At 43.6% G+C, this 24,833-nt stretch overlaps 1 protein-coding gene across 1 annotated transcript in view; it reads left to right on the top strand.

Annotated features, from left to right (window-relative positions):
- Nucleotides 1-24,833, top strand: part of LOC117345793 (phospholipid-transporting ATPase ABCA1-like) — an 815,268-nt gene that overhangs the window by 165,461 nt on the left and 624,974 nt on the right. Inside the window, exons 5-6 of the mRNA XM_033914956.1 lie at nucleotides 18,608-18,749; nucleotides 20,449-20,576. Of these exons, the coding sequence (XP_033770847.1) occupies nucleotides 18,608-18,749; nucleotides 20,449-20,576 (270 nt within the window). The remainder of the gene's footprint in view (nucleotides 1-18,607; nucleotides 18,750-20,448; nucleotides 20,577-24,833) is intronic.

The following is a 24,833-nucleotide window of genomic DNA, read 5'->3' as shown; positions in this document are numbered from 1 at the left end:
ATTTAAAATAATAGCAATCGGGGGGGGGGGGAGCAGGTGTGGGGAAGTCTGGAGCTGCAGGGCCGGCGTTAGAGGGACTAAGAGCTGATGGTGCCGCAGGGTCCTGCGTTGGGGGGAGGGAGGAAGAAAGAAGAGTAACTGAAGCATTGGCAATTTGGGGGGAGCAGGTGTGGGGAAGTCCAGAGCTGCAGAGGAGAGTGTTGCTGTACCCAGCTGGAGGGAGAAGGAAGATAAGGGAGGGAATGAAAGGAGATGCCAGGGCTTGGAGGGAAGGAGGAAGGTATGCCAGTCTAAGGGAAAAGGAAGGGGGAGATCTCAGAGTATGGAGGGGGAGGGAAAGATGGAAGGAAAGGAGAGAAATGTCAGAGAATCAGGGAAGGGCAGATCCCAGACTGTGGGGTGCAAAGGAAAGAAAGAAGAAGAGAGAGATGCCAGAGCATAGGGGCTGGGTTGGTGACAGAAAGAAAAAAATGGAGAGGTGGCAAAGCTGAAATCAATCATGTACAAAGGAGAAAAGGGGCACAGGATAGATAGTTATGAAAGGAGCATATAAAGAAGGAAGATGTTGTATGGAAGAGAGAGAAGGCAGACATTGGATGGAAAGGGCAGAGAGGGCAGTGACTGGAAGGGGCGAGACAGAAGGTGAACAGTAGATGGAAGGGGTAGAGAGAGGGACAGACACTGAATGGAAGTGTGGGGGAGAGGAGGGACAGCCACTGAATGGAAGTGTGAGGGAGAGGGGGAGCAGATGCTGGAAAGAAGTGGGGAGGAGAAAGAAAAAAGGGCACATGCTGGATTGAGGGACGAGGATAGAGTTAGATATTGGAAGGGGTGAGGGAAAGAGGTGGCAAGCTTTAGGTAGACAGTAAAAAAGGACATTGAGGGTAGTAAGAACGTAATCTAGACAGATGCAGAAAATAAATAGAAAAGGAAAATGAGGGAAAAAAGGGAAAGGGAGAAGGAAGGAGAGGAGAGAGATGCCAGACCAATGGGGGTGAAAGGAGAGATGGAAGGGGGAAGCATACAGTTTCTGGAAGGGGCATAAAAGGAGAGAAGATGCCATATAGGGGAAGAGAGACGGCAGACAGTGGATGGAAGGAAGAGAGTTACAAGAAGATGAGGAAGACAAAGGTAGAAAAAAATTTTCTATTTATTTATTGCTTCAGGAGACGTCACTGTTTCTGTGGTGTTGCAATGTATGCAGAGTCCAGCTTCTTACTGGTTCAATTTAACCTTTGTCTATGTATTTCTATTTTATTCCCCATTTTACAAAACTGGAGCATTTATTAGCACCAGCCTTGGTGATAGAAGCTCTGATGCTCAGAATTCTATGAGCGTTAGAGCTGTTACCACTGTGGATAAAATCCACACTAAAGTTTTGTAAAAGAGGGAGGGGTTAGTTTGTGATTACATATTCCATACTAGGCGAAGGTGTTTTCTGTGTTCTGTGTGTTCGAAAGACTTGGTTTTTTGTTAGGCTTGACTGCAGGATTGATCTGTACTAGTTTGGCTTGTTTAGTTTTACAATGGGTGTATTGATGTTGTTCTGCTCACTGCAGTATGTAAGATGCTGCCTTTTCCTAGGTACTCATGTGTGACGTGTGGCTTGTTACTAAAAATCATGTTTTCTATTTAGTGATCAAAATGTGTCCATTTTGTCAATTTATATCTGCTGTCTTTATTTTGCACTATGGCTCCCTTTTACTAAACCGCAATAGTGGTTTTTAGCGCAGGGAGCCTATGAGCATCAAGAGGATCATGGGGCATTCAGCGCAGCTCTCTGTGCTAAAAGCTGCTATCACGGTTTATTAAAAAGGGAGGTGGTATATTTGTCTACTTTTGTATGGTTGTTACTGAGGTAACATTGCATAGAGTCATCTATCTTGATCTCTTTAAAAAAAACCCGGAATATGAATAATAATTAACATTTTCTCTGCCTTTCAGTGTGCTTTGTGTTGTTGTTTTTTTTTTTATTTTATTGTTGGTAGATCATTTTGACTTGGTCATTTTAAAAGTAGCTCGCAAGCCCAAAAAGTGTGGGCACCCCTGGTGTACACCAACTCTGGGCTGCCAGCTACTGTTTAAATAATGTTACATTGGAAAATGTGAAGTACAATGTCAAGAATAAATCATAACCACCAAAATAATTCATATAGAATAACCCAATGTATCCCCATGCAAGTAATCAATTAAATGCTAGCAAGTATTTGACCAGTAGCAGTGAAATGCAAACCACAAATTTCTTAATTAAAAGAATGTAAAAAAGAAGGAATTCATTATAGTGTAATGATTCAAATCAGGTTGGAGCCACCTGCCTTTCAGTACACTCTGCCACTGTGTCACTGGTGTTGAAGCTAGAATCAGCACCTTTTTTTTTTCTTGCCTTTTCTGGTATATTCTCAGCTTTCAAATTAATAAGAATATGCCGAGCTTCTTCAACTGTTTGCACCTTACAAGAAGAACCTTGCACTGTCGACAACAAACCAAACAGGTGACACCACTTATATTTAGGACTCCTTTTACAAAGGTATACTAGCATTTTTAGCGCACGCACTGGCTGAAAAACTACCACCCTGCTCAAGAGGAGGCGGTAGTAGCTAGTGTGCGCTATTTCAGGCGTTAAGGCCCTAACACACCTTTGTAAAAGGAGCCCTGAATCTTCTTACTTCCTACAAAATTAGTAACTCCTCTAAAAATACCCTTCATCTCTGCAAAATAATCTTGGAGATGTCCTGATAAATCTCAACCTTACAAGCCATCCATGAAAGAGTGTTGAGCTGCCTAGCTGCCTTAGCAACTCACTCCTTTAATTTGTAATCCGAGAATCATGTAATTATGTCCCAGCAGTGATTGTCCCTGGGAGGCCCTGGGTGCATGATGTGCTCTCTCCAAGCTGGTCTCTTGTGGCACTGCTGCAATGTTCCTGGAATCCCACAACAAAGTTTTAACTATATCTTGAACTATGTGATCGCATTCTTGATTAACTGCAGTTTTTTTCATACTTCGGGACTTATTCTCCACATCTTCTAAATGGTCCCACACATCTGAGGAGTCTTTGAGAGTGTTTTTTTTTTTGCAAAGTTTTTAAATCACTGACTTGATCTTCAAGGTTTCAAGGGTGCAATGTTAGGAAATTCTACTTTATGGAGAGGGTGGTGGATGCCTGGAATGCGCTCCTGAGAGAGGTGGTGGAGAGGAAAAAGGTGACTGAGTTCAAAGAAGCGTGGGATGAACACAGATGATTTAGAATCAGAAAATAATATTAAATATTGAACTAAGGCCAGTACTGGGTAGACTTGCACGGTCTGTGTCTGTATATGGCCGTTTGGTGGAGGATGGGCTGGGGAGGGCTTCAATGGCCGGGATGGTGTAAATGGGCTGGAGTAGGTTTTATTGGAGATTTCGGCAGTAGGAACCCAAGCACAGTAAAGGGTGGAGCTTTGGATTCTTGCCCAGAAATAGCTAAGAAGAAAAAATTTAAATTGAATCAGGTTGGTCAGACTGGATGGACCTTTCGGGCATTTATCTGCCGTCATCTACTATGTTACTACCATGCTTTCTAAAAGGGATCTTTATTTAAGCCTTTTGCTAATTAACAATATAAGGGTATTGTAATCACACCATATGTATTATTATATTAAGAATTAAGATGAGGATGGGCGAAAATGATTGTTTAATGTAATAATTGTATAGCTAATAGTGTGTTTTGTGCAGTATTTCTGATTTACTATTTGTATTGCACTATCAAAGTTTGAAAATCAATAAAGATTTAAAAAAAAAATTGTTATACCGCTTAATCTGAAATTCAAAGCGGTGTGCAATAAAATTCATTGTCAGCTTACAATGGCATAAAAAAATTAATTAAAAACAGAACATATCACGGGGGATATGTCAGTAAAAACAAACGTACATACACCAGACAAACAAAAGTAACAAGAGGAAGAAGAGGAGAACTACAATCTTTCTGCCATTCAGCAATTTCATGTTTATGTTCTACTCGTGCTGATTAAGTTCCTGACAAAGAAAGGTAAATTCTGCTTTAATCTCTCATATTTATTTATTTATTTACTTTTTTAGTTTTGTATCTCGTCCTCCCCAAAGAGCTCAGATTGGGTTAATACAGTTTACATGCATTATGTAACAATATATCATTACACAATAACTGATTTTTAAGGTTTTCAGTTACTAGTTAGTTTGTTTTTTTCAGTTCATAAGATTTTTATTGAATTTTTGGTAACATAACATGAAAATACATATGGCATCATTTCAAGAATATACAGTACATATTATTAAAGAAATGCATTACAATGCCTCTGTAATAACATAATATGTAAATAGAAAGGAAAAGAAAAGAGAAAGAAAGAGAAATTAGAACTGAAGAAAGGAAATAAGTGAAACATAAAGACCTGAGAAAAACACTGAAAAGAACTGATGGCACCTGTGTGTCAATTAGATCATATAATGTTACTATTGCCTAAAATGCAATAAAGGCAGTAAGATATGTCCGAACCATGCAGTTTCACAATGTTGTACAAATTACCAGTGGTGTAGAAACCCAAGGCAGTTGAGAAATCATTGAGTAGCAGAGCAGGGTGATTTAGCAAATTCCAACAGTGGGGCCCACAGTCGTTCGAACTTGGGTCCATTCAGCAGCAATGCGCTCAAATTTAACAGTCAAGCACACCGTGTTCCACCACACAGCGTAGTCCACCGCCTCCAAGTTTTTCCAGTTTGAAAGAATAAGCATCAATGCTATAAGGATTAGTATGTGCAACAGGTCATCTGAGTCCTTTGTTATCGGTATTGAAGATCAGAGTCTTCCAAAAATAATGGTGTTGTATGACAATGGATAGGTCACCTGAAGCAGAGAGCAGATATCATCCCACACTCTGTTATAAAAGATCGTGAGCAACGGGCAATCAAATAGCATGGGGCAAAGCGTGCCCCTTGAATTGCCGCAGGACCAACGGCTGTTGCTCTTATTGGAGCTAAATTTGGATAACCGACTGGGAGTCCTGTTTGCCCTGTAGAGCAGAAAAAAGGATGTTTGGAGGAAAGAGGCAGTCCTGCACACAAAGGATGTACGAGTCCACAAGGTTTGCCACTCATCTTCTGCCAGGTCTAAATGCAATTCATCAATCCAACAGGACTCCATCTCCTGAGGCCTTAAAGTTTTTTTAAAGCCGTATAACCTTATACCATTGAGATGCCTCCTTCCGTTTACATGCAATGGAGAGACAAAGAGTAAGAATGTCCGGTGTGGCATCTAGCAATGGGTTAGAGTGGAGCAGGCCCTGTATGACATGTTTAAGTTGAATCCATTTATAATATCTAGTTGAGGACAATCCCGAGTTACTACATAAGCCATCAAATGGTATCCATCCATCAGCATAGATGTTTTATCTGCCAAATGCCAGCCTTTTGCCACTGTTGCCAATCAATCATAGTTTTTTGGATTCAGATCAGATCATTTCTCCATATTGGGGAGTGGAGTGTGCTAAGCCAGTGCAGTTTAGCAGACATTAGATCTGTTTAAAGACCATTCTCATAGCTGATAAAATGTGATCCTTGCCAAGATCTTTAGTGGGTGGTTCCATGAAGGGCAAAGAATAAGGATGATGCCGATCCTTTTCAAAGGGTAGCCAAATATTAATGACCGATGAAGGAGTATTGCAAAGTAGCCATCATGATTCCTGATGTAGTAGGAAGGCGCAATGATAGTCAAAATAATCAGGGAAGTTGACTCCCCCATCCTTCTTGCAGCATTTCAATTTTTTGAGTGCAATCCAGGGAGTGCTGTTATTCCAAAGATATTGAGACAAGGCCGTATCAATTTTTTTGTATAAAGATGGGTGCGGTAATACAGGCAGTATATATAATCTTGAGAGTTAGAACCATTTTGATGGACTCCAGTCGTCCCCACCAAGATAGTCGGAATGGTGTCCATCTATATACTTGATCTTTAATGAGCTGTAATATGTGGTTAGTGCAATGCTCTATGGTGGAATCAATGGTGTTCCCAAAATTGATACCTAGGTATTTTATCTTGTTAGCAGACCATTGAAAATATGTTGTTTAACCTCAAATTTATGGCCCAAAGAGTTTAAAGGCATAAGTTCCGTCTTAGTATTGTTGAGTTGGTAGCCTGATATATTGGAATATACTTGTATGGTTGATAACAGTTCTGGTAATGAGTCAGGAGTAGTATATGTAAGCACATCGTCCGCATAAGCTGAAAACTTAACCTCCTTGCTGCTACACTGAGCTCCTTTGATGTTAACATTATTACGTATAGAGTGGAGAAACGGCTCAAGTGCTAGGTTGAAAAGAAGTGGTAATAATGGGCAGCCTTGTTGAGTACCCCTGGTAGAGTGGAATGTAGCAGATGCATTGCCATCGATCCTAACATTAGTAATAGGAGCTGTATAGAGCACTTTAATCATAGCCAGGAAGGAATTATGAAAGTCAAACCACTTTAAAGCAGAGAAGAAATATTGCCATTCAACACGGTCAAATGCTTTTTCAGCGTCTGGAGCCAGCACTAATAAGGGAGATTTGATGTTGTTTGCATGGTGGATTACATTTGCGAACATTCGTGAATTATCACTGGATAGTCTTCCTGCCATGAAACCATTTTGTTCCACATCAGTCAATTTGGGGAGTACTTCTTGAAGACGATTGGCAAGGATTTTTGCATATATTTTAGCATCAATGTTAATAAGTGATAATGGCTGATAGTTAGAAATAAGGAGTGGATCCTTGCCCGGTTTAGGCAAAACAATAATGCTGGCTTCTGTAAATGAGCCTTGGACCTGGCCTGAGTGAATGTAGTAGTTGTAAAGAGACAGGAGATGTGGTGTCAAGAGGTCTTGAAATGCAGAGTAAAATTTGGAAGTTAGCCCATCTGGGCCTGGAGATTTTCTTTTAGCCATCTTTTTCAAAACTATTGTAATGTCCCCATCTGTAATATTCGAGGAGAGCATATCATTTTCCTCTTTATTAAGGGTGTGATGCGGTGTATCGGATAAAAGTAGCGAACGATCCATATCGGTTATCTCAGAAGTGTAGAGTTCCTTATAGAACTTTTGGAAGTTATGAATGATTTTCTCAGGATCCAATGTCATTTGACCATCAGGCGACTTAATCGTTGATATGGACAGTCTTTCTTCCTGAATTTTCAGGTATCTTGCCAATGCGCTTCCCGCCTTGTTGGAGTCACAATAGTAGTTAGCTTTCTGCATGAAAATTGCATTGACTGCTTTCCTGCTAAGTAATAGATTATAGTCTAGTTTGGCCTGGTGTAGTTTCTTCAATACAACCATATCAGCTGAATTAGGTTGTTGACAGGCCTCTAGATCTTTTATAGTTTTTTTCACAGTCCATTAGTTATTTATTCAGCTCTTTCTTTTTGCAAGCTTGGTAAGAGATGACAACTCCTCTAATGTAGGCTTTGAAAGCATCCCAAAAAGTCGGCCAACCTGTATCTTCCAATTTATTAAATGTAAAATATTCTTCAATCGCTGTACGTATGGTCTCCTCAAAAGCCGAATCTTGTAATAGCGAGTTGTTGAACCTCCATGTCGAGCCCCTCCTAGACAGTGTAGTCCCATCAAAAGTAAGTTCAATGGAAACGTGGTCCGATACTGAGATCTCATTTATTTCAGAGTAAGTCAAGCTATCAATAAGATTATTGCTCACCAGGAAGAAGTCTATTCTAGAGTAAGAATTGTGTGGAGCAGAGTAGTAGGAGTATTGTGTATCACTACCATGCATGAGTCTCCAGGCATCTATCAATTTTAATTGTGTAATCAAGTTATGTAGACTGCTCCAGGCTTTAGAGGGTTTATTGTGGACCTTTGACTTTCGATCATTAACTGGATCAAGTACTAAGTTGAAATCTCCTGCCAGGATATGAGCTTGTGAGTTATTTTCCAGTAGAGATGACAGCAGATCACTGAAGAACTCCAGTTTATCTTGGTTTGGGGCGTAAATATAAACCAATGACAAAGCTGTCTGATTGATCATTAAATTGGCTTTGATCCATCGTCCTTCTGTATCCATTGTTTGGGAAATCAATTTGATGTTATCACATTTTCTGATAAGGATGGCTGTACCGTTCTTCTTTTGCAGAGCAGGAGAAATAATAGCTAGCAAGGACCACTTCATCTTCAGCTTAGCTGATTCCACTATATTCAAATGGGTTTCCTGGAAACATACTATGTCAGGGAATTTTTTTGAAACATAGTCCAGAATCTTTTTACATGTAACATAGTAACATAGTAGATGACAGCAGATAAAGACCCGAATGGTCCATTCAGTCTGCCCAACCTGATTCAATTTAAATTTTTTAAATTTTTTCTTCTTAGCTATTTCTGAGCAAGAATCCAAAGCTCTATCCGGTACTGTGCTTGGGTTCCTACTGCCGAAATCTCTTAAAACCTACTCCAGCCCATCTACACCATCCCGGCCATTGAAGCCCTCCCCAGCCCATCCTCCAACAAATGGCCATATACAGACACAGACCAAATGGCCACCCCAGCCCATCCTCCACCAAATGGCCATATTCAGACACAGACTGTGCAAGTCTGCCCAGTACTGGCCTAGTTCAATTTTTAATATTATTTTCTGATTCTAGATCCTCTGTGTTCATCCCACGCTTTTTAGAACTCAGTCACAGTTTTCTTCTCCACCACCTCTCTCGGGAGTGCATTCCAGGCATCCACCACCCTCTCCGTAAAGTAGAATTTCCTAACATTGCCTTTGAATCTACTACCCCTCAACCTCAAATAATGTCCTCTGGTTTTACCATTTTCCTTTCTCTGGAAAAGATTATGTTCTACGTTAATACCCTTCAAGTATTTGAATGTCTGAATCATATCTCCCCTGTCTCTCCTTTCCTCTAGGGCAGGGGTAGGGAACTCTGGTCCTCGAGAGCCGTATTCCAGTCGGGTTTTCAGGTTTTCAACTAAACTAATTTATGAAATCACAAGATTGGATAAAGAGTTTCTCTAAACATTGCATAGTTTTAGAGGAATCTTGGACAGAGTCACTTTAGAATCAAGTGAGTGGCCAGGTAAGCTGTATAAGAAGGGGATACATGATAAAGTCTGACCACATAAGTTCAACAAGTAATCATCGAGTCTAGAATGAGTATAAAAAATGAGTTGGGCACTTTGCTCGGTGCATGGGCATAGTTTATACATAATAGATTGACATCTTCTAGTGTTTAATCATTAAATTTCAGTCCATGGGGAATTCCGCTGAGGCAATATGGAGAGATAGGGTAGGGGAAGTTTAAGGTTGAAGGAAAGGCTAGGCAAAAATGTCATTTTTTATTATTTTTCTAAAGTTTAGGAGTCCTTTAAGGGATCTGATGTGTGGAGGTAGGCTATTCCAGAAATATGGTAAGAAATGGGGGTAAGATCATTTCCAGGCTGTCTGTGGCAGGAAGGCATGCGCTGAGGGTGTGTGTAGACTTATTTCATCCTGGGAGTGTATCACTCTTCTTGGAGTATAGAGAGGAAGCTTGTCTGAGAAGTATTTGGGTACCATGCTTATTTATTTAAAAAATGTATAGGTCACTTATAAATCTAAGCAGTTTACAGTCAACATTTAGGGCTCCTTTTACAAAGGTGCGTTAGGGCCTTAATGCGCGGAATAGCGCACGCTAAAATGCCGCGTGCGCTAGCCGCTACCACCTCCTTTTAAGCAGGCGGTAATTTTTCGGCTAGCTTGCGCTATAGTATGCGCTAATCTTGTGCGTGCGCTAAAAACGCTAGCGCACCTTAGTAAAAGGAGCCCATAAAGTGTTAACAATATATCTTATATCTAATAAAAGCTACTGCTGACCATATTCCTACTTATTCACAAAATGCCATCAATAAAATAGAAGATACTGTATCTTCTATTTTGTAAAAAAAAAAAAAAAAAAAAAATCCAAAATCTCATACAACTATTAATGATACTTGGTCTTTTCACATAAACACATCAACCAAAAGCTGTGTCTTCAAAAGCCTCTTAAAGATATCTCTGGATCTACACAAATACAACTGGCCTGGCAATGTGTTCCAAACTAAACTAAACTAACTAAACTAAATCTTAGGTTTGTATACCGCGCCATCTCCGCAAGCGCAGAGCTCGGCACGGTTTACAGAAGTTAAGAGGAAAGGAACTACAATGAAGGGATAAAGGAGAGGGAATAAGAAGATAGAGAGGGACCGGTTGCAAGAGAACGGGAGGTAATTAGATTTTTGAGAAGAGCCAAGTTTTCAAGTGTTTGCGGAAGGATTGGAAGGAGCTTGAATTTCTGAGCGGGGGTGTGAGGTTGTTCCAGAGTTCTGTGGTTCTAAAGAGGAGGGATGTTCCAAGTTTTCCTGCGCGGGATATACCTTTTATAGAGGGGAAAGACAGTTTCAGTTTTTGTGAGGGTCTAGTGTGGTGTGGGTTTGAGGAGTTCCAAAGGAGCGGGATAACGGGAGGGAGGACGCCATGTAGGATCTTGAAGACTAAGCAGGCACATTTATAGAGGACTCTGGAGTATACTGGGAGCCAGTGAAGCTTGGAGAGGAGTGGGGAGACGTGATCGAACTTGCCTTTTGCGAAAATAAGCTTGGCCGCGGCGTTCTGAATTAGCTGAAGTCTATGGAGGTTTTTCTTAGTTAGGCTTATGTAGATGGAATTACAGTAATCCAGTCTAGAGAGGATGGTAGATTGAACGAGAACGGCGAAGTGAGAATGATGAAAGCAAGATCTCACTCTCCTCAGCATATGAAGGCTAAAGAAGCATTTTTTTACCAAGGAGTTGAGGTGATCATTGAAGGAGAGAGAGGAGTCTATGACGATACCAAGGACTTTGCTTGAGAATTCAAGCTGAAGAGAGGGGCCGGATGGTAGTGGGATGGAGGTGGGTAAATGATCTAAAATTGGGCCGAGCCAAAGTAGTTTTGTTTTGGACTCATTCAGTTTCATTTGTACAGATTGGGCCCAGGATTGCAACTGAAAGCATAAAATTTCTAACTCTTGCATGCACTATATTATTCTCTTTCTTGGTAAATAACCTCATGGCATTTTCAGATCTTAACACCTTTCTTGGGCGAAACAACTAACATTTCTTGGAAATATACAGGTGCTTTACAGAACGGTGCAAAAATTTTGCATCACCTCCAAGTAATATATTGTTCCGCCTTTCTTGCTGGATCAGAGCAATATTTCTGATGCCTACTGCTGCATATTATATACTGACGTGTTCAGAATTTTATGCTCTGTTACCCTGCACATTTTAAATTGATTTAGGACTTCAGATTTAAGACTTGTAACACATAAACTGCAGAATGTCGAAAAATGTCGATATTTCATAAATGGATTACATTAGCTATTTCAATACGTACTAAGTTTATTTGTACTTTAACTGTTATCCATTTCAAGAGGAAATAGCCCTGAAAAGGGCTGGTTATTTTCTGCTATTCTAATAACGCTTGGGTTAGCCTTTGTTCTTGATAACAAGCTTGCAGCGTTGAGGCATGGAGTGAAACAATTTTCGAAGTTCATCTGGCTGTACAACATGGTGCCAAGCATTAATCAGTGCTTCAATCAACTCAACCTTTGTTTTTGGATGTTTTCTGAACACTTTGACAGCAAGATTATTCCACAAATTCTCAATTGAATCGAGATCTGGTCACTGCCCTGGCCATTCCAGTCGCTGAATATGGCTCAATGTCATCCACTTTGTCACCATCTTTGCCCGATGACAGGATACATTGTCATCCTGGAAGTGGAAGTCACCCTAGAAGAGACTCCTTGCAGACGGAAACATTACGTTTTGAAAAGCGGAGAGATACTTGGCACCGTTTATCATGCCATCAGTCACCTGAAAGTGTACAATGCCATTGGCTGACATACAGCCCCAGACCATGATTTTTGTTGGATGCTTCACAGTCAAGTCCAGGCACTGTGTTTTGAAAGCCTCATTCTTAAATCATCTTACAAACGTGTTGCACTGGCATCCTAACACACAGAAAGTACTCTCATTGCTGAAGAAAACATTTTCCCACACCTCTGGAGTCTACATGCTGTACTTTCTGGCCCACTCAACCCGTCGCTTTCTTTGCATCGCTGTTACCAACGGCTTCTTTCCTGCTCTACAGCTACATAGGCCAAACTCCAGGCACTGCTGACATACTGTTGAGGCAGATACGTTCACTGAACACATTTCCTGCCACTTGGCTAACAATTCTGGTGATGTGAGTTTGCGATCTGTCACTGAGATCCGTCGAACAACCCTGTTCTCTTGCACAGTGGATTTGCATGGTCTTCCACTTCGAGCCCTGTCAGTCACACTTCCTGTACTTTGATTGCACTTTACCCTGGCTGCAATTTGCCAGCTTGAATAGCCTTCTTCATTAAGTACTACCACCACACCACACGTTCTTCTTTTGAAAGATTTCTAACTTTTCCCATGTTACGATTATACTATCACTGGAGTAGCAGACAGTTATGAAAACTGATTTTCCTGCTTTGCCATATACAGTATGCATGTGAATGCTGCACTGTGACTGGTTCCTCAAAACAAACACCATTGGTTGAAAATGGAGTGATCTGATTGGACTGTTTCGATCTGGTTTTGACGCGAAATATCAACATTTTCCAACATTCTGCAGTTTATGCATTACAAGTCTTAAATCTGAAGTCCTAAATCAATTTAAAATGTGCAGGGTGATAGAGCATAAAATTCTGAACATGTCAGTATATAATATGCAACACTAGGCATCAGAAATATTGCTGTGATCCAGCAAGAAAAATGGAAAAATGTATTACTTGGAGATGATGCAAAACTTTTGCACGGTCTGTATCATATAGCACTTGCTGGATTATTGATAGTACTTTATATTGTACCCTTTGCTGTATAGGAAGCCAATGGAGCTGCTTCAACACCAGTATAATATGGGTCATCTGTGAAACACGCAAGATCATTCTATCTATAGAATTTATCAACACTTGTAATGCCCTGCTCTTGACGTTCACCCCCTCCTTCCCCCAAATACAGTGCATTACAGTGGTCTAATCTACCTAATATCATCGCTTGCACCATGGTCTGAAAATAGTAAGGTACTAACATTGGCTTCAACCTATACAGCATATGCAATTGTGCATATCCCATCTGAACTGTTTTCAAAATTTTTCATCCCATTGTCAGTGCAGAGTCTAACCAAACTCCTAGTACCAACATCTCCTTTTTTTTTTTTAACTGGTTGAGGGATTAATTTGCTAGCACTAAGCCTTTGAAAATGCAGTGTTTGGTTATAGGCAACCAGTGAAATGATATCAGTGCTGGAGAGACTGGGTCACGGGCTTGTAGATTTTTCTGTAGTCGTATTGCTGCATTTTGAACTTGCTGTAGTCATTGGCTATTTTTTTTTCTGTTAGACCGTTGAATAATGCATTGCAGTAGTCCAGGCATGTAAGTACGAAGGCATCGTTTTTTTTGCTTTTCTTTAACCTATGATGACGGTGAACTTACTTTTATACAACTGTGGGCTGTTTTGTGACACTCCTATGTGGTCTTGAGGTCTTTTTTTATCCACTTATACTGCAAAAGGACCAGCCTATCTGTTTCCTTTTGCAGAAGGAAGTTGATAAATGGTTGTGTTTGAGATTTGCTAACTCTTTCCCATGCATTCAAGTTCCTGGTAGTTGAAATCACCAATTATTATATTGTCCAATTTGCCAGCTTTTTTTCATTTCTGTAGATATTTCTTCATCTATCTGTTTGTTCTGTCCTCGTAGATGGTGGTACAGCCCTACCAGTATACTTCTTCTCTTTACACATGGAATTTCTATTCATAAGGATTCCACACTACTTTTTCATTTAAAATGTTTATTTTGACTCACTTTTCCTCTTTAATGTATGGCATGACCCCCCCCCCCCTTCCAATTTTATCCACAGTATCACTGTAAGTGTCCCATTAATTTTTCTCCCTTCCACCAGGTCTCTGAGATGCCTATGGGATTTTTTTAATATCCATGCTCTCCTGGGTGACTGCCAGCTTCCTCTACCTCCATTTTAGTTTAATATCTTCTCTATCTCCTGTATCAGCCTAGTTCCATCCCAGTTAAGGTGGAGTCCATTCTTTCAGAATAGACTCCCCTTTCCTGTAATGTTGTCCAGTTCTTAACAAATCAAAATCCCTCATTCAGAGCTCTGTCTGTCTCTTGGGTCCTGTGTGCCTTTCTTAATCTCCTTCATACATTTTCCTATGTCACTGGTACCCACATATACCAATACAGCTGGCTTCCCTCCCAGCACTGTCTAAAATCTTACCTAGGTGCACATGAAGTCTTTGCAATAGGTAGGCAAGTGAACAAGTAATTCTCACATCCACCAGCCACTCAGCTTAATGACTGAATACCCTCTTAAAATACCTTTCATCTCTGAAAAATCATGATGTCCTGATAAATCTGTCTTAAAATCCATCTATGAAAGAGTGTTGAGCTGCCTAGCTGCCTTTGCAACTCACTCCTTTAATTTGTAATCCGATAATCATGTAATGTCCCATCAGCGATTGTCCCAGCCACAACAGCCTAGTTCCAAGCCAGTTAAGGTGATTGTCCCAGCTTAATGATTGAATCACCAACTAAACATAAGAACATAAGAATTGCCGCTGCTGAGTCAGACCAGTGGTCCATCGTGCCCAGCAGTCTGCTCATGTGGTGGCCCTTAGGTCAAAGACCAGTGCCCTAACTGATATTAGCCTTACCTGCGTACATTCTGGCTCATCAGGAACTTGTCTAACTTTGTCTTGAATCCATGGAGGGTGTTTTCCCCTATAACAGCCTCTGGAAGAGCGTTCCAGTTTTCTATCATTCTCTGATTAAAGAAGAACTTCCTTACGTTTGTACGGAATCTATCCCCTTTTAATGTTAGAGAGTGCCCTCTCGTTCTCTCTACCTTGGAGAGGGTGAACACCCTGTCTTTATCTAATAAGTCTATTCCCTTCCCTCTCACCCATCCCCTTGTGCAGCAGAACCTCACTGACTTTCCCACCGTGAGACTGATATACCTCTGCTCTGAGGCCTCCTAAAGCAGCAGGAGTGGGGGTTGTTGAATTGACGAGTCTGATTTTTTTCGGCGAATCAGGCAACACTATTGTCAGAGATGGTGTCAGGGAGTGTCAGGGAAATTCAGGGGGCCTTTGAGGGTTGATCTTACCTATGGCTTATTTTGGAGGTAAGGCTTATATTAGGAGCATCTTTAAAAATCATGCTAGGGCTTATTTTTAGGATAGGTCTTATTTTTGGGGAAACAGGGTAGGTGTTTGGAAAAGAGACTGCTTAGAGATATCATGTATAATTATAGTGGATTAATTTATTATTTAATCCTTTGCTTACACACAACATAAAGGACATAGTAGCAAGCTCACCTATTTGACTTGGCTTCCGGTGCTCACAATTTGACATTTCTCGTCACTATTTTTGTTATGGATCTCTATTTCATATACACCATAATGGACACAAGAGTATAGCCACTTATTTGATATTTTTCTTTGTCATATTTGTACACATGTTCCATCTACTTTTTTTATTCATATTTATTTGGTCATTTGATTCTATTTATCTTTATCGTTGATATACATATGTATTTATACCATATTTAGCATATTATGTTGTTAAGTCATTATTTTTTATTCTTCATTTTAATGTTTATATGCATATATGTATTTATACTATATTTTACTTCTTCGTATTTTATTCTCTTACCCGCATTTCACTTGGTGCTTTTACTCATGAGTAGCATGTTCTTGATGTTTTTGTACTATATTGTATTTGAAGTTATGTGTTTTTAGTTCTATTGTGTTTTTAAAGTCTTTCCACAAGTACAATTTTCTTTCATGTGTATATGTTTTTATATATTATATATTTTTAGTGTCCCCTGATGAAGGCATGCTAGCCTTATGCCAAAACTTGATTCCTTGTTAGGACAAAATGCTTTCAAACAATAAATTGATATTTGATTATTAGGACATCTCTCATGTCTTCTTTGTTGTTTGTTCCTTAATCATCTCAACCCACACCTTAGGCAAATACCAGCCTTGCCATCATCTATCTTCTCTTCTCTCCCATCAAATTATCTAAATCAACCTCGGCTTGAAGGATCACTCAGCCACATTAAGCCTCACCCCCCAGGTGACTCCTGACACTTTCTTTATGTCTGGATTTGCACTTTATGCTCATTATCAGGTGCCTAGATACCTGACAGGTTATCATTGGCTCACTGAAGCATTTCTGGATCTATAAAGTCTTACATAAAATACTTGGTTAGCATCTATGATAACATAGTTACTGAATCTTAGTGAATCAGTCAATCTAATCTAATCTAATCTAAACCTTAAGTTTATATACCGCATCATCTCCATGAGAATAGAGCTCGACACGGTTTACAAGAACTTAAAATAGTGGGTAGAGAAGAAGAAAAAGGATTACATGAACTTATGTGTAGAAGGGGGGAGAGAAAGGGGGGAAGGATAGAGCTACAATTTGCTGAAAAGCCAGGTTTTCAGTTGTTTGCGGAATAACTGAAGGGAGCTCAGGTTCCGCAGCGGGGTGATGAGGTCGTTCCAAAGACCTGTGATTTTGAAGAGAAGGGATTTTCCTAGTTTGCCTGAATAGTGGATGCCGCGTGGAGAGGGGAAGGCTAGTTTAAGCCTTTGGGCAGTTCTGGAGGAGTCGGGACTGGAGGAGTTGAAAGACAGTGGGATAAGAGGAGGCAGGATTCCATGAATGATCTTGAAAGCCAGGCAGGAACTTTTGAAATGGATTCTGGAGATTATTGGGAGCCAATGAAGTTTGGCAAGGAGTGGGGAGGCATGGTCAGACTTGCGTTTTGAGAAGATCAGTTTGGCTGCAGTATTCTGGATTAACTGGAGTCTTAGAATACTTTTTTTTGATAGATTTAAGTACCGTATTTTCATGCATATAACGCGCGCATTATACGTGTTTTTACAAACCGTGCATAACCTTGCGCGGTATATGCGTGAGCGCGCTATATTAAAAATGTTTTACATAGTTCCCACCCCGCCTGACTCATCATCCAGAAGGAATGCTCGCACCCCCACCGCTCGCACTCCCACCCCGATGGACCACTCGCACACCCACAGCCTCCCCCCCTCCCCCATGGAGAAGCTGTCTACCTTGTTTCCGGATGCCAGTGAGCCCAGCTGCTTCCTCTGCCGGCGGTCCTGCCCCTTCTCTGAGTCCTGCTGCGCTGCTTCCTCTTCCAGCGGTCCCGCCCTTTCTCTGATGTCAGAGAAAGGGCGGGACCGCCGGAAGAGGAAGCAGCGTAGCGCAGGGCTCAGAGAAGGGGCAGGACCGCCGGCAGAGGAAGCAGCTGGGCTCACTGGCATCCGGAAACAAGGTAGACAGCTTCTCCATGGGGGAGGAGGGGAGGCTGTGGGGGTGCGAGCGGTTCTTCGGGTGGGAGTACGAGCGGTCCATCGGGGTGGGAGTGCGAGCGGTGGGGGTGCGAGCGGTCCTTCCGGATGATGAATCGGGCGTCGGGGGGGCATCAGGCTTTCAGGATGGGGACAGGACTTCAAGGGGGGACAGGCAGACCTTCAAGGGGGGACAGGACTTCAAGGGGGGACAGGCAGACCTTCAAGGGGGGACAGGACTTCAAGGGGGGGCAGCCAGAGGAGAGTCAGGGCAGCGAGCGGAGAGTTGGGACAGCGAAAGGAAAGTCGGGGAGGGTGAAAGGAGAGTCGGGGCAGCTAGAGGAGAGTCAGGGCAGCCAGAGGAGAGTCGGGGCGGCATGCGCGGTATACCCGTGAACGCGGTATATAAAAATTTCTTTACATAGATTTGTGTTTCCCGTGCGCTATACCCGTGTGCGTGTTTTACACGGGTGCGCATTATCTACGTGAAAATACGGTAGATGGCGTTGCAGTAATCTAGTTTGGAGAGGATGATGGATTGGACAAGGATGGCAAAGTGTTGTTGGCTGAAGTAGGATCTAGCTTTCCTCAGCATGTGAAGGCTGAAAAAGCATGATTTTGCCAAGGAATTGAGGTGGTCATTGAGGGAGAGAGAGGAATCGATAGTGATACCAAGGACCTTGCATGAGAACTCGAGCTGTAGTGTATCGCCTGTGGATAGTGTGAAAAGTGTGGGCAGGTGTTTGAATTTTGGGCCGAGCCAGAGTAGTTTTGTTTTAGATTCGTTTAGTTTCATCTGTACCGAGAGGGACCAGGCACGGAGTCTCATTATGCAAGCTGTAATGTTTTCGTGGAGGTTGGTGAGGTTCTGGTCAGTCTAATTTTCTCAGCAGTTGATTTTTATAGAAACATCTGCTGCACTTTTAGTATTCTATAGTAATATAACATTAAATTAAAATAAATTTGGAATGTACTTAATGCTGGCTTTTATTAAACCATGGTAGAGGTTTCTACTATGGGCTGGTGAGGTAAATGTTCCGACGCTCTGATGCTCATAGAAATTCTATGAGCATTTACCTCACCGGCCCATGGTAGAAACCACTACCAAGATTTAGTAATAGGAGCCCTTAATTTCCACATGACCTTGTTATTTTATTCTTTTTTTTTCCTATCATGCTCTATAGGTCACTATCGTAATAAGGCCATGCCATCAGCTGGCATACTTCCATGGATACAGACCATCTTGTGTAACATGAATAACCTTTGTCTTAATTACCCAACCCCTGGGGAGGCCCCAGGTCAAGTAAACAACTTTGAAAGTTCACTGTGAGTATGCACTTCTCTAATTACCGCTTTGTTATTTTTCTAAACTAACCTAACAAATATAATTTTATTTCAGCATGATAAAGTTTGTGAAATGTTTTATCAAAGAATAAAAACCGAGAGAAAAATTCCTTATTTGTAAAACTATAACATTAAAATTGGACTTTTTTTTATTTTTGAAATGCATGTGTTCTTTTTAACATACAGGAAAGCAACAGAAGAGTCAATGCGGCCCTTATTCTAATAGGCATTAAGAGGGGAGATTCTCTTACTGGCACCTTCATCAGCCAGCGCCTCTGGAAATGGCGCTGGACGCATGTCAATCATGTGACGGCGCTAGTAAGAGAATTGTGACTGACGTCAAAATAGGCGCCAAAAATGTAGGTCAGGGTTATACTGTGTACATTTACGATGCCTATAGGTCAATGCATACATAGGCACAAGTCAACCGCCTGGGCCAATCTGGCCCCATTCAGGAGCTGGCTGGCCTGCCGGACGGGCGGGCCAACATTGAAAGGTACGGGGAAGGGGGTGGGTGGGGGTGGGGGGGTCATGGAGTCGGCCGGGGGGTTGCGGGTCGGCGGGGGGCTGATCGAGGGCTCGGGGGGGGGTGGTTGTGTCGAGGGCAAGAGGGCCTAGGATCCCTCCTGCCCGTATTGTAGTGGGGGTGGGGGTAGGGGGTCACCGGGGCCAGGAGGGCTTGGGCTCCCTCCTGGCCAGATCCAGTCGGGGGGGGGGGGGGCGCCGGGGCCAGGAGGGTTTGGGCTCCCTCCTGGCCCGATCGTACTCGGCCGGGGGGGGGGGGTACAATCACCGGGGCAATAAGGCTTGGGCTCCCTCTTGCCCCGATGTTGTGTGTGTATGTGTGTGGGGGGTGATGTATCATGACAGGAGAGATGCCTCATCTCCCCTATCACGATGCCATCACTCCTCTACCCGAACTGCCGCGACGGTTGCGGTGGGTGGGTGGGTAGGTTGCCGGGCCGCTGAACTGATCGCACCAACGGCCATCAGTCAGCAGCCCCTTTTTTGGCACTTAGACCTGGTTTGACTTCGTCTAAGTCAAAAAGGTATAAGTGCCGACTAGGCAACCTGCCTACGGTTTTGGTTATACCTGCTGCCGCCCTTTCCCCTCTAAACACACCTCTTTTCTCTCTGTGCGTTTAGAGGCAGGGGAAAGGCATAAGCTGGATTTAGATACGTCTAAAAAACAGCTTTGGTTATGGGTACTTGGACGATCAGGCTTTTTGATCGTCCAAGTAGCCATTTAGGACACTTTTTAGACGGGTTTTTTTTTTAAATTATGAACCCCTTAGTATGCATCATCCCAGCACCTAATTTTAAACAACATTTACTTAACTCCTTCCTACCCCCCCCCCTCTTTTACTAAGCTGTGGAAGAGGTTTCTACCTTAGCCGGAGCACTAAATGCTCCGATGCTGCTCCGACACTCATGGAATTCTTATGAGCGTCGGAACAGTGTCAGAGCATTTAGTGCTATGGGCTATGGTAGAAATCTCTACCACAGCTTTGTAAAAAAAAAAAAAAAAAAAAGGGCCAAAGTTTCCTGTACAAATAATCAGAAGTTTGAAAATGTTAGAAAGTATACAGCTACTCTTTTAATGTAAGGATTCTGAGATATTACAGTACAAATATTTTTGTAATGCAGAATGCAATTAAATTTTTCTTTTCCATAAATGTAGCCTGAATGCAGGCCTCAGAGATCTTCAGAATTTGGTGTCAAGGCCAACTGATTTCATTTTGTACCAGAATATTTGGAAAGAGGCCAATGAGTGGATTCTTTTTTTGGAGCAGCTGAATCAAACTACAGGTAAACATTAATTTTGATATAATTCTCAGCAGAAGGAAACTGAGGAACTTGGCACAATTTGAGACCAACCACAGAAGTTTTCCATAATTGACAGAAGCAATTATAGAAAACTTTCTATAAAACTTCAAATTAATGTCAACATATTTGGGTAGGAAATGATGCTTTTTTTAAAAAAAAGTTGCAAATGAAAATAAAATGTATATTTTGAGATAAATTGAATACAGTTCATTATTTACTAGGGATGTGCATTTGATAATGTGCTTTAAACAAATCAGTATATTCAGCCAAAGGGCCACAACCATACATGAGCATTGAATATCCTACTTGGTAGCAGCTACTGCAAATTATAGGGTATGGCTGATACGTATGCAGTGTGATAGCTGTATATCTAACCAAGCAGAATTAGGCATGCCTTTTCTGCAACCCAATTTGCCCATCTAGATAGGCGGGCCCTGGTACTGAATTATACTGGTGCCTGAACTAGTCCAGGCTCTGTCCCTGGACTGCCCTACCATTGCCTAGAGAGTGTTGCAACAGTCAGAGCCAATATTCAGGGACATTGTACAGTTAATTGCCACTGAATATTGGCAGCCAGCCGGCTCAATGTGGTTTAAACCATATTGAATATCTAAGATCTTTTTTAGTTACTTGCAGGATGTCTTGGAGGCATGTTCGGGGGTGGGGGGAGGGGTCTAATGGCTGCAGCTTTAATGATGAGGGGAGGATGTGGTGTCTAATATATTGCTGTCACCGCTTTAGGCGGGAATGTAGGAGAGCCTAAAACCTGATGCAGCAAAGTGGAGGTATGTAATACCAAGAGCTGCGGAATTGATATACATAGTAACTTGTGAGTGGGACCACCACAAGCAACATTTGAGGGCTTGGCATTACCTCAAGTCTTCAGGGGAAAATATGAGACAGTTACTGTATTTTGAGTGCTATGGGTACATATCATGAGGCTAGTTCAACACCGACTAGCTGGATTTTGGGGGAGGTTATTTGGATGGAATGCCTCACAGGGAGGGAGAATAGTTCAATTGCTATAGTAATGGAATTGTGTTAATGTTGAAGTTGTGTTGATAAAGCTGCGGCCATAGTTTTGCCACTCGTAAATTGACTTGCAGGCTTGATTTTAAAAGTATGGTTAGGGAAAGTGTGGAAGTGTGTACAAGTGCCAGTGTAATGTTAAGGAATGACTGTATATGGGAGCTTTCATATCAAAGGTTACCAAAAAGGTAATTTCTCTTTCGGTGAGATTTGATAATTTCTGCTGAATCTCTCAAATTCAATGTATAGTACCATTATTTTCATGTTCAAAAAGCATAATTTTCATGTGTTAACAAGCAATTAACATTAATTGACACAAATTAAATATTATATGCAAATACTTCTGTGCGTATTCTATAAAAGTCTGTCCTAAAATTAGGAATCTCACAGCATAAAAGTCATCATAAAAGATATAAAGGGCCATTTTCAGTATGTCTGAGTTTAGACATTTTCATATGTACGCCCAAAATGGTAGAGAAAATGGTCATTTTCACAACAGCAAAACATATATATATATATATATTTTTTTTTTCAAAAACGACCATTTCTAGATGTGTTTTTCCTTAGTGCATCTATCTTTTTGAACCATTTAAAGAAAAAAAAAGGCCCAAATTAAAAATGTATGTAGCGATCCATTGGTATCTAGAAGGGGCCAGTATTTGTAGTAGACTGGCCACACAGACATCCCAGCAGAGCAATAGGGCACTGCAGTGGGCTTCACATAAAAGGGCACAGGTATACAGCTTACCATAACCTCCTTATGGTGTATGGTGAGCCCTCCAAAACCCACTCAAAACCTACTGAACATAACTGTATAGCACACCAATAGCCCTTATGCCTGCAGGTGTCACCTATACAGTATATAGGTACAGCAGTTTTAGGAAGGCTCACACTTTCAACCACAAGTGTAGTAGTTAGAGTGGGATTTGGTCCCGGGTCCCCTTCTCTGGTAGCTACTATGCTGACCACCAGGCTACTCCAGGAACCTGCTTGTGGCTCTACATGGACTGCCCATACCATATAAATCTATCATACAGGCAGATATGTACTATTTTATTCACATTTTTGGTGGTGGGAGGTGGGAGAGGGTCAGAAACAACTGAGTTTGAGGAGATCATGTTTACATCCCTCCAGTGGTCCATCTGATCAATTTGGGTAACTTTTTGGCACTTATTTGTTATTAAATCAGGTCATAAGTATGTAAGAATACCGTATTTTCACGCAAATAACACGCACCCGTATAAAACGCGCACACGTGTATAGCGCGCAGAAATCACGATAAGCACAAAAACTTTGGTATAACGCGCTCACGATTATACCGCGCATGCTGCCCGACTCTCCGTTCACCCCCCTGACTTCCGTGCACTGCCCCGCCTCTCCGTGCGCTGTCCCGACTCTCCGTTCACCCCCCCCTGACTTCCGTGCACTGCCCCGACTTTCCGTGCGCTGTCCCGACTCTCCGTTCACCCCCCCTGACTTCCGTGCACTGCCCTGACTTTCCGTGCGCTGTCCCGACTCTCCGTTCACCCCCCCTGACTTCCGTGCACTGTCCCCCCTTGAAGGTCTGTCCCCATCCTGAAAGCCTGATGCCCCCCCCCCGACGTCCGATACATCCCTCCCCCCGAAGGACCGCCGATTCCCCAACAATATCGGGCCAGGAGGGAGCCCAAATCCTCCTGGCCACGGCGACCCCCTAACCCCACCCCGCACCACATTACGGGCAGGAGGGATCCCAGGCCCTCCTGCCCTCGACGCAAACCCCCCTCCCCCCAACGACCGCCCCCCCCAGCCGACCCGCGACCACCCTGGCGACCCCCACGACCCCCCCACCCCCCTTCCCCGTACCTTTGGTAGTTGGGCCAGAAGGGAGCCCAAACCCTCCTGGCCACGGCGACCCCCTAACCCCACCCCGCACTACATTACGGGCAGGAGGGATCCCAGGCCCTCCTGCCCTCGACGCAAACCCCCCTCCCCCCCAACGACCGCCCCCCCCCAAGAACCTCCGACCGCCCCCCCCCGCCGACCCGCGCCCCCCCTGGCGACCCCCCCACCCCCCTTCCCCGTACCTTTGGTAGTTGGCCGGACAGACGGGAGCCAAACCCGCCTGTCCGGCAGGCAGCCAACGAAGGAATGAGGCCGGATTGGCCCATCCATCCTAAAGCTCCGCCTACTGGTGGGGCCTAAGGCGCGTGGGCCAATCAGAATAGGCCCTGGAGCCTTAGGTCCCACCTGGGGGCGCGGCCTGAGGCACATGGTCGGGTTGGGCCCATGTGCCTCAGGCCGCGCCCCCAGGTGGGACCTAAGGCTCCAGGGCCTATTCTGATTGGCCCACGCGCCTTAGGCCCCACCAGTAGGCGGAGCTTTAGGATGGATGGGCCAATCCGGCCTCATTCCTTCGTTGGCTGCCTGCCGGACAGGCGGGTTTGGCTCCCGTCTGTCCGGCCAACTACCAAAGGTACGGGGAAGGGGGGTGGGGGGGTTGTGGGGGTCGCCAGGGGGATCGCGGGTCGGCTGGGGGGCGGTCGGAGGTTCTTGGGGGGGGACGGTCGTTGGGGGGGAGGGGGGTTTGCGTCGAGGGCAGGAGGGCCTGGGATCCCTCCTGCCCGTAATGTAGTGCGGGGGGGGGGTAGGGGGTCGCCGTGGCCAGGAGGGTTTGGGCTCCCTTCTGGCCCGATATTGTCGGGAAGTCGGCGGTCCTTCGGGGTGGGGGTGCGAGTGGTCCTGCCGGGGGGGGGGGATGTATCGGACGTCGGGGAGTCGGCCGGGCAAGAGGGCTTGGGCTCCCTCTTGCTCCGATCGTGGATGCGGGTGCGGGTGGGAGCGCGTGCGAGCGGTCGTTCGGGGTGGGGGTGCGAGTGGTCCTGCCGGGGGGGGGGATGTATCGGACGTCGGGGAGTCGGCCGGGCAAGAGGGCTTGGGCTCCCTCTTGCTCCGATCGTGGATGCGGGTGCGGGTGGGAGCGCGTGCGAGTGGTCGTTCGGGGTGGGGGTGCGAGTGGTCCTGCTGGGAGGGTGAATCGGGCGTCGGGCGGGGTGGGAACTATGTTTTAAAACTTTTGTATACCGCGCTCACGCATATAACGCGCGAGGGGTATGCGCGGTAGGTAAAAACGCGTATAACGCGCGCGTTATATGCGTGAAAATACGGTAGCCTTACTGGATCAGACCAATGGTCCATCAAGTCCAGTAGCCTGTTTTCACGGTGGCCAAT

The sequence above is a fragment of the Geotrypetes seraphini genome, chromosome 1 (assembly GCF_902459505.1).
Source record: "Geotrypetes seraphini chromosome 1, aGeoSer1.1, whole genome shotgun sequence".
Lineage (NCBI taxonomy): Eukaryota > Metazoa > Chordata > Amphibia > Gymnophiona > Dermophiidae > Geotrypetes > Geotrypetes seraphini.
Note: the sequence above shows the minus strand (reverse complement) of the source record. Positions and strands in the feature narration are given on the sequence as shown.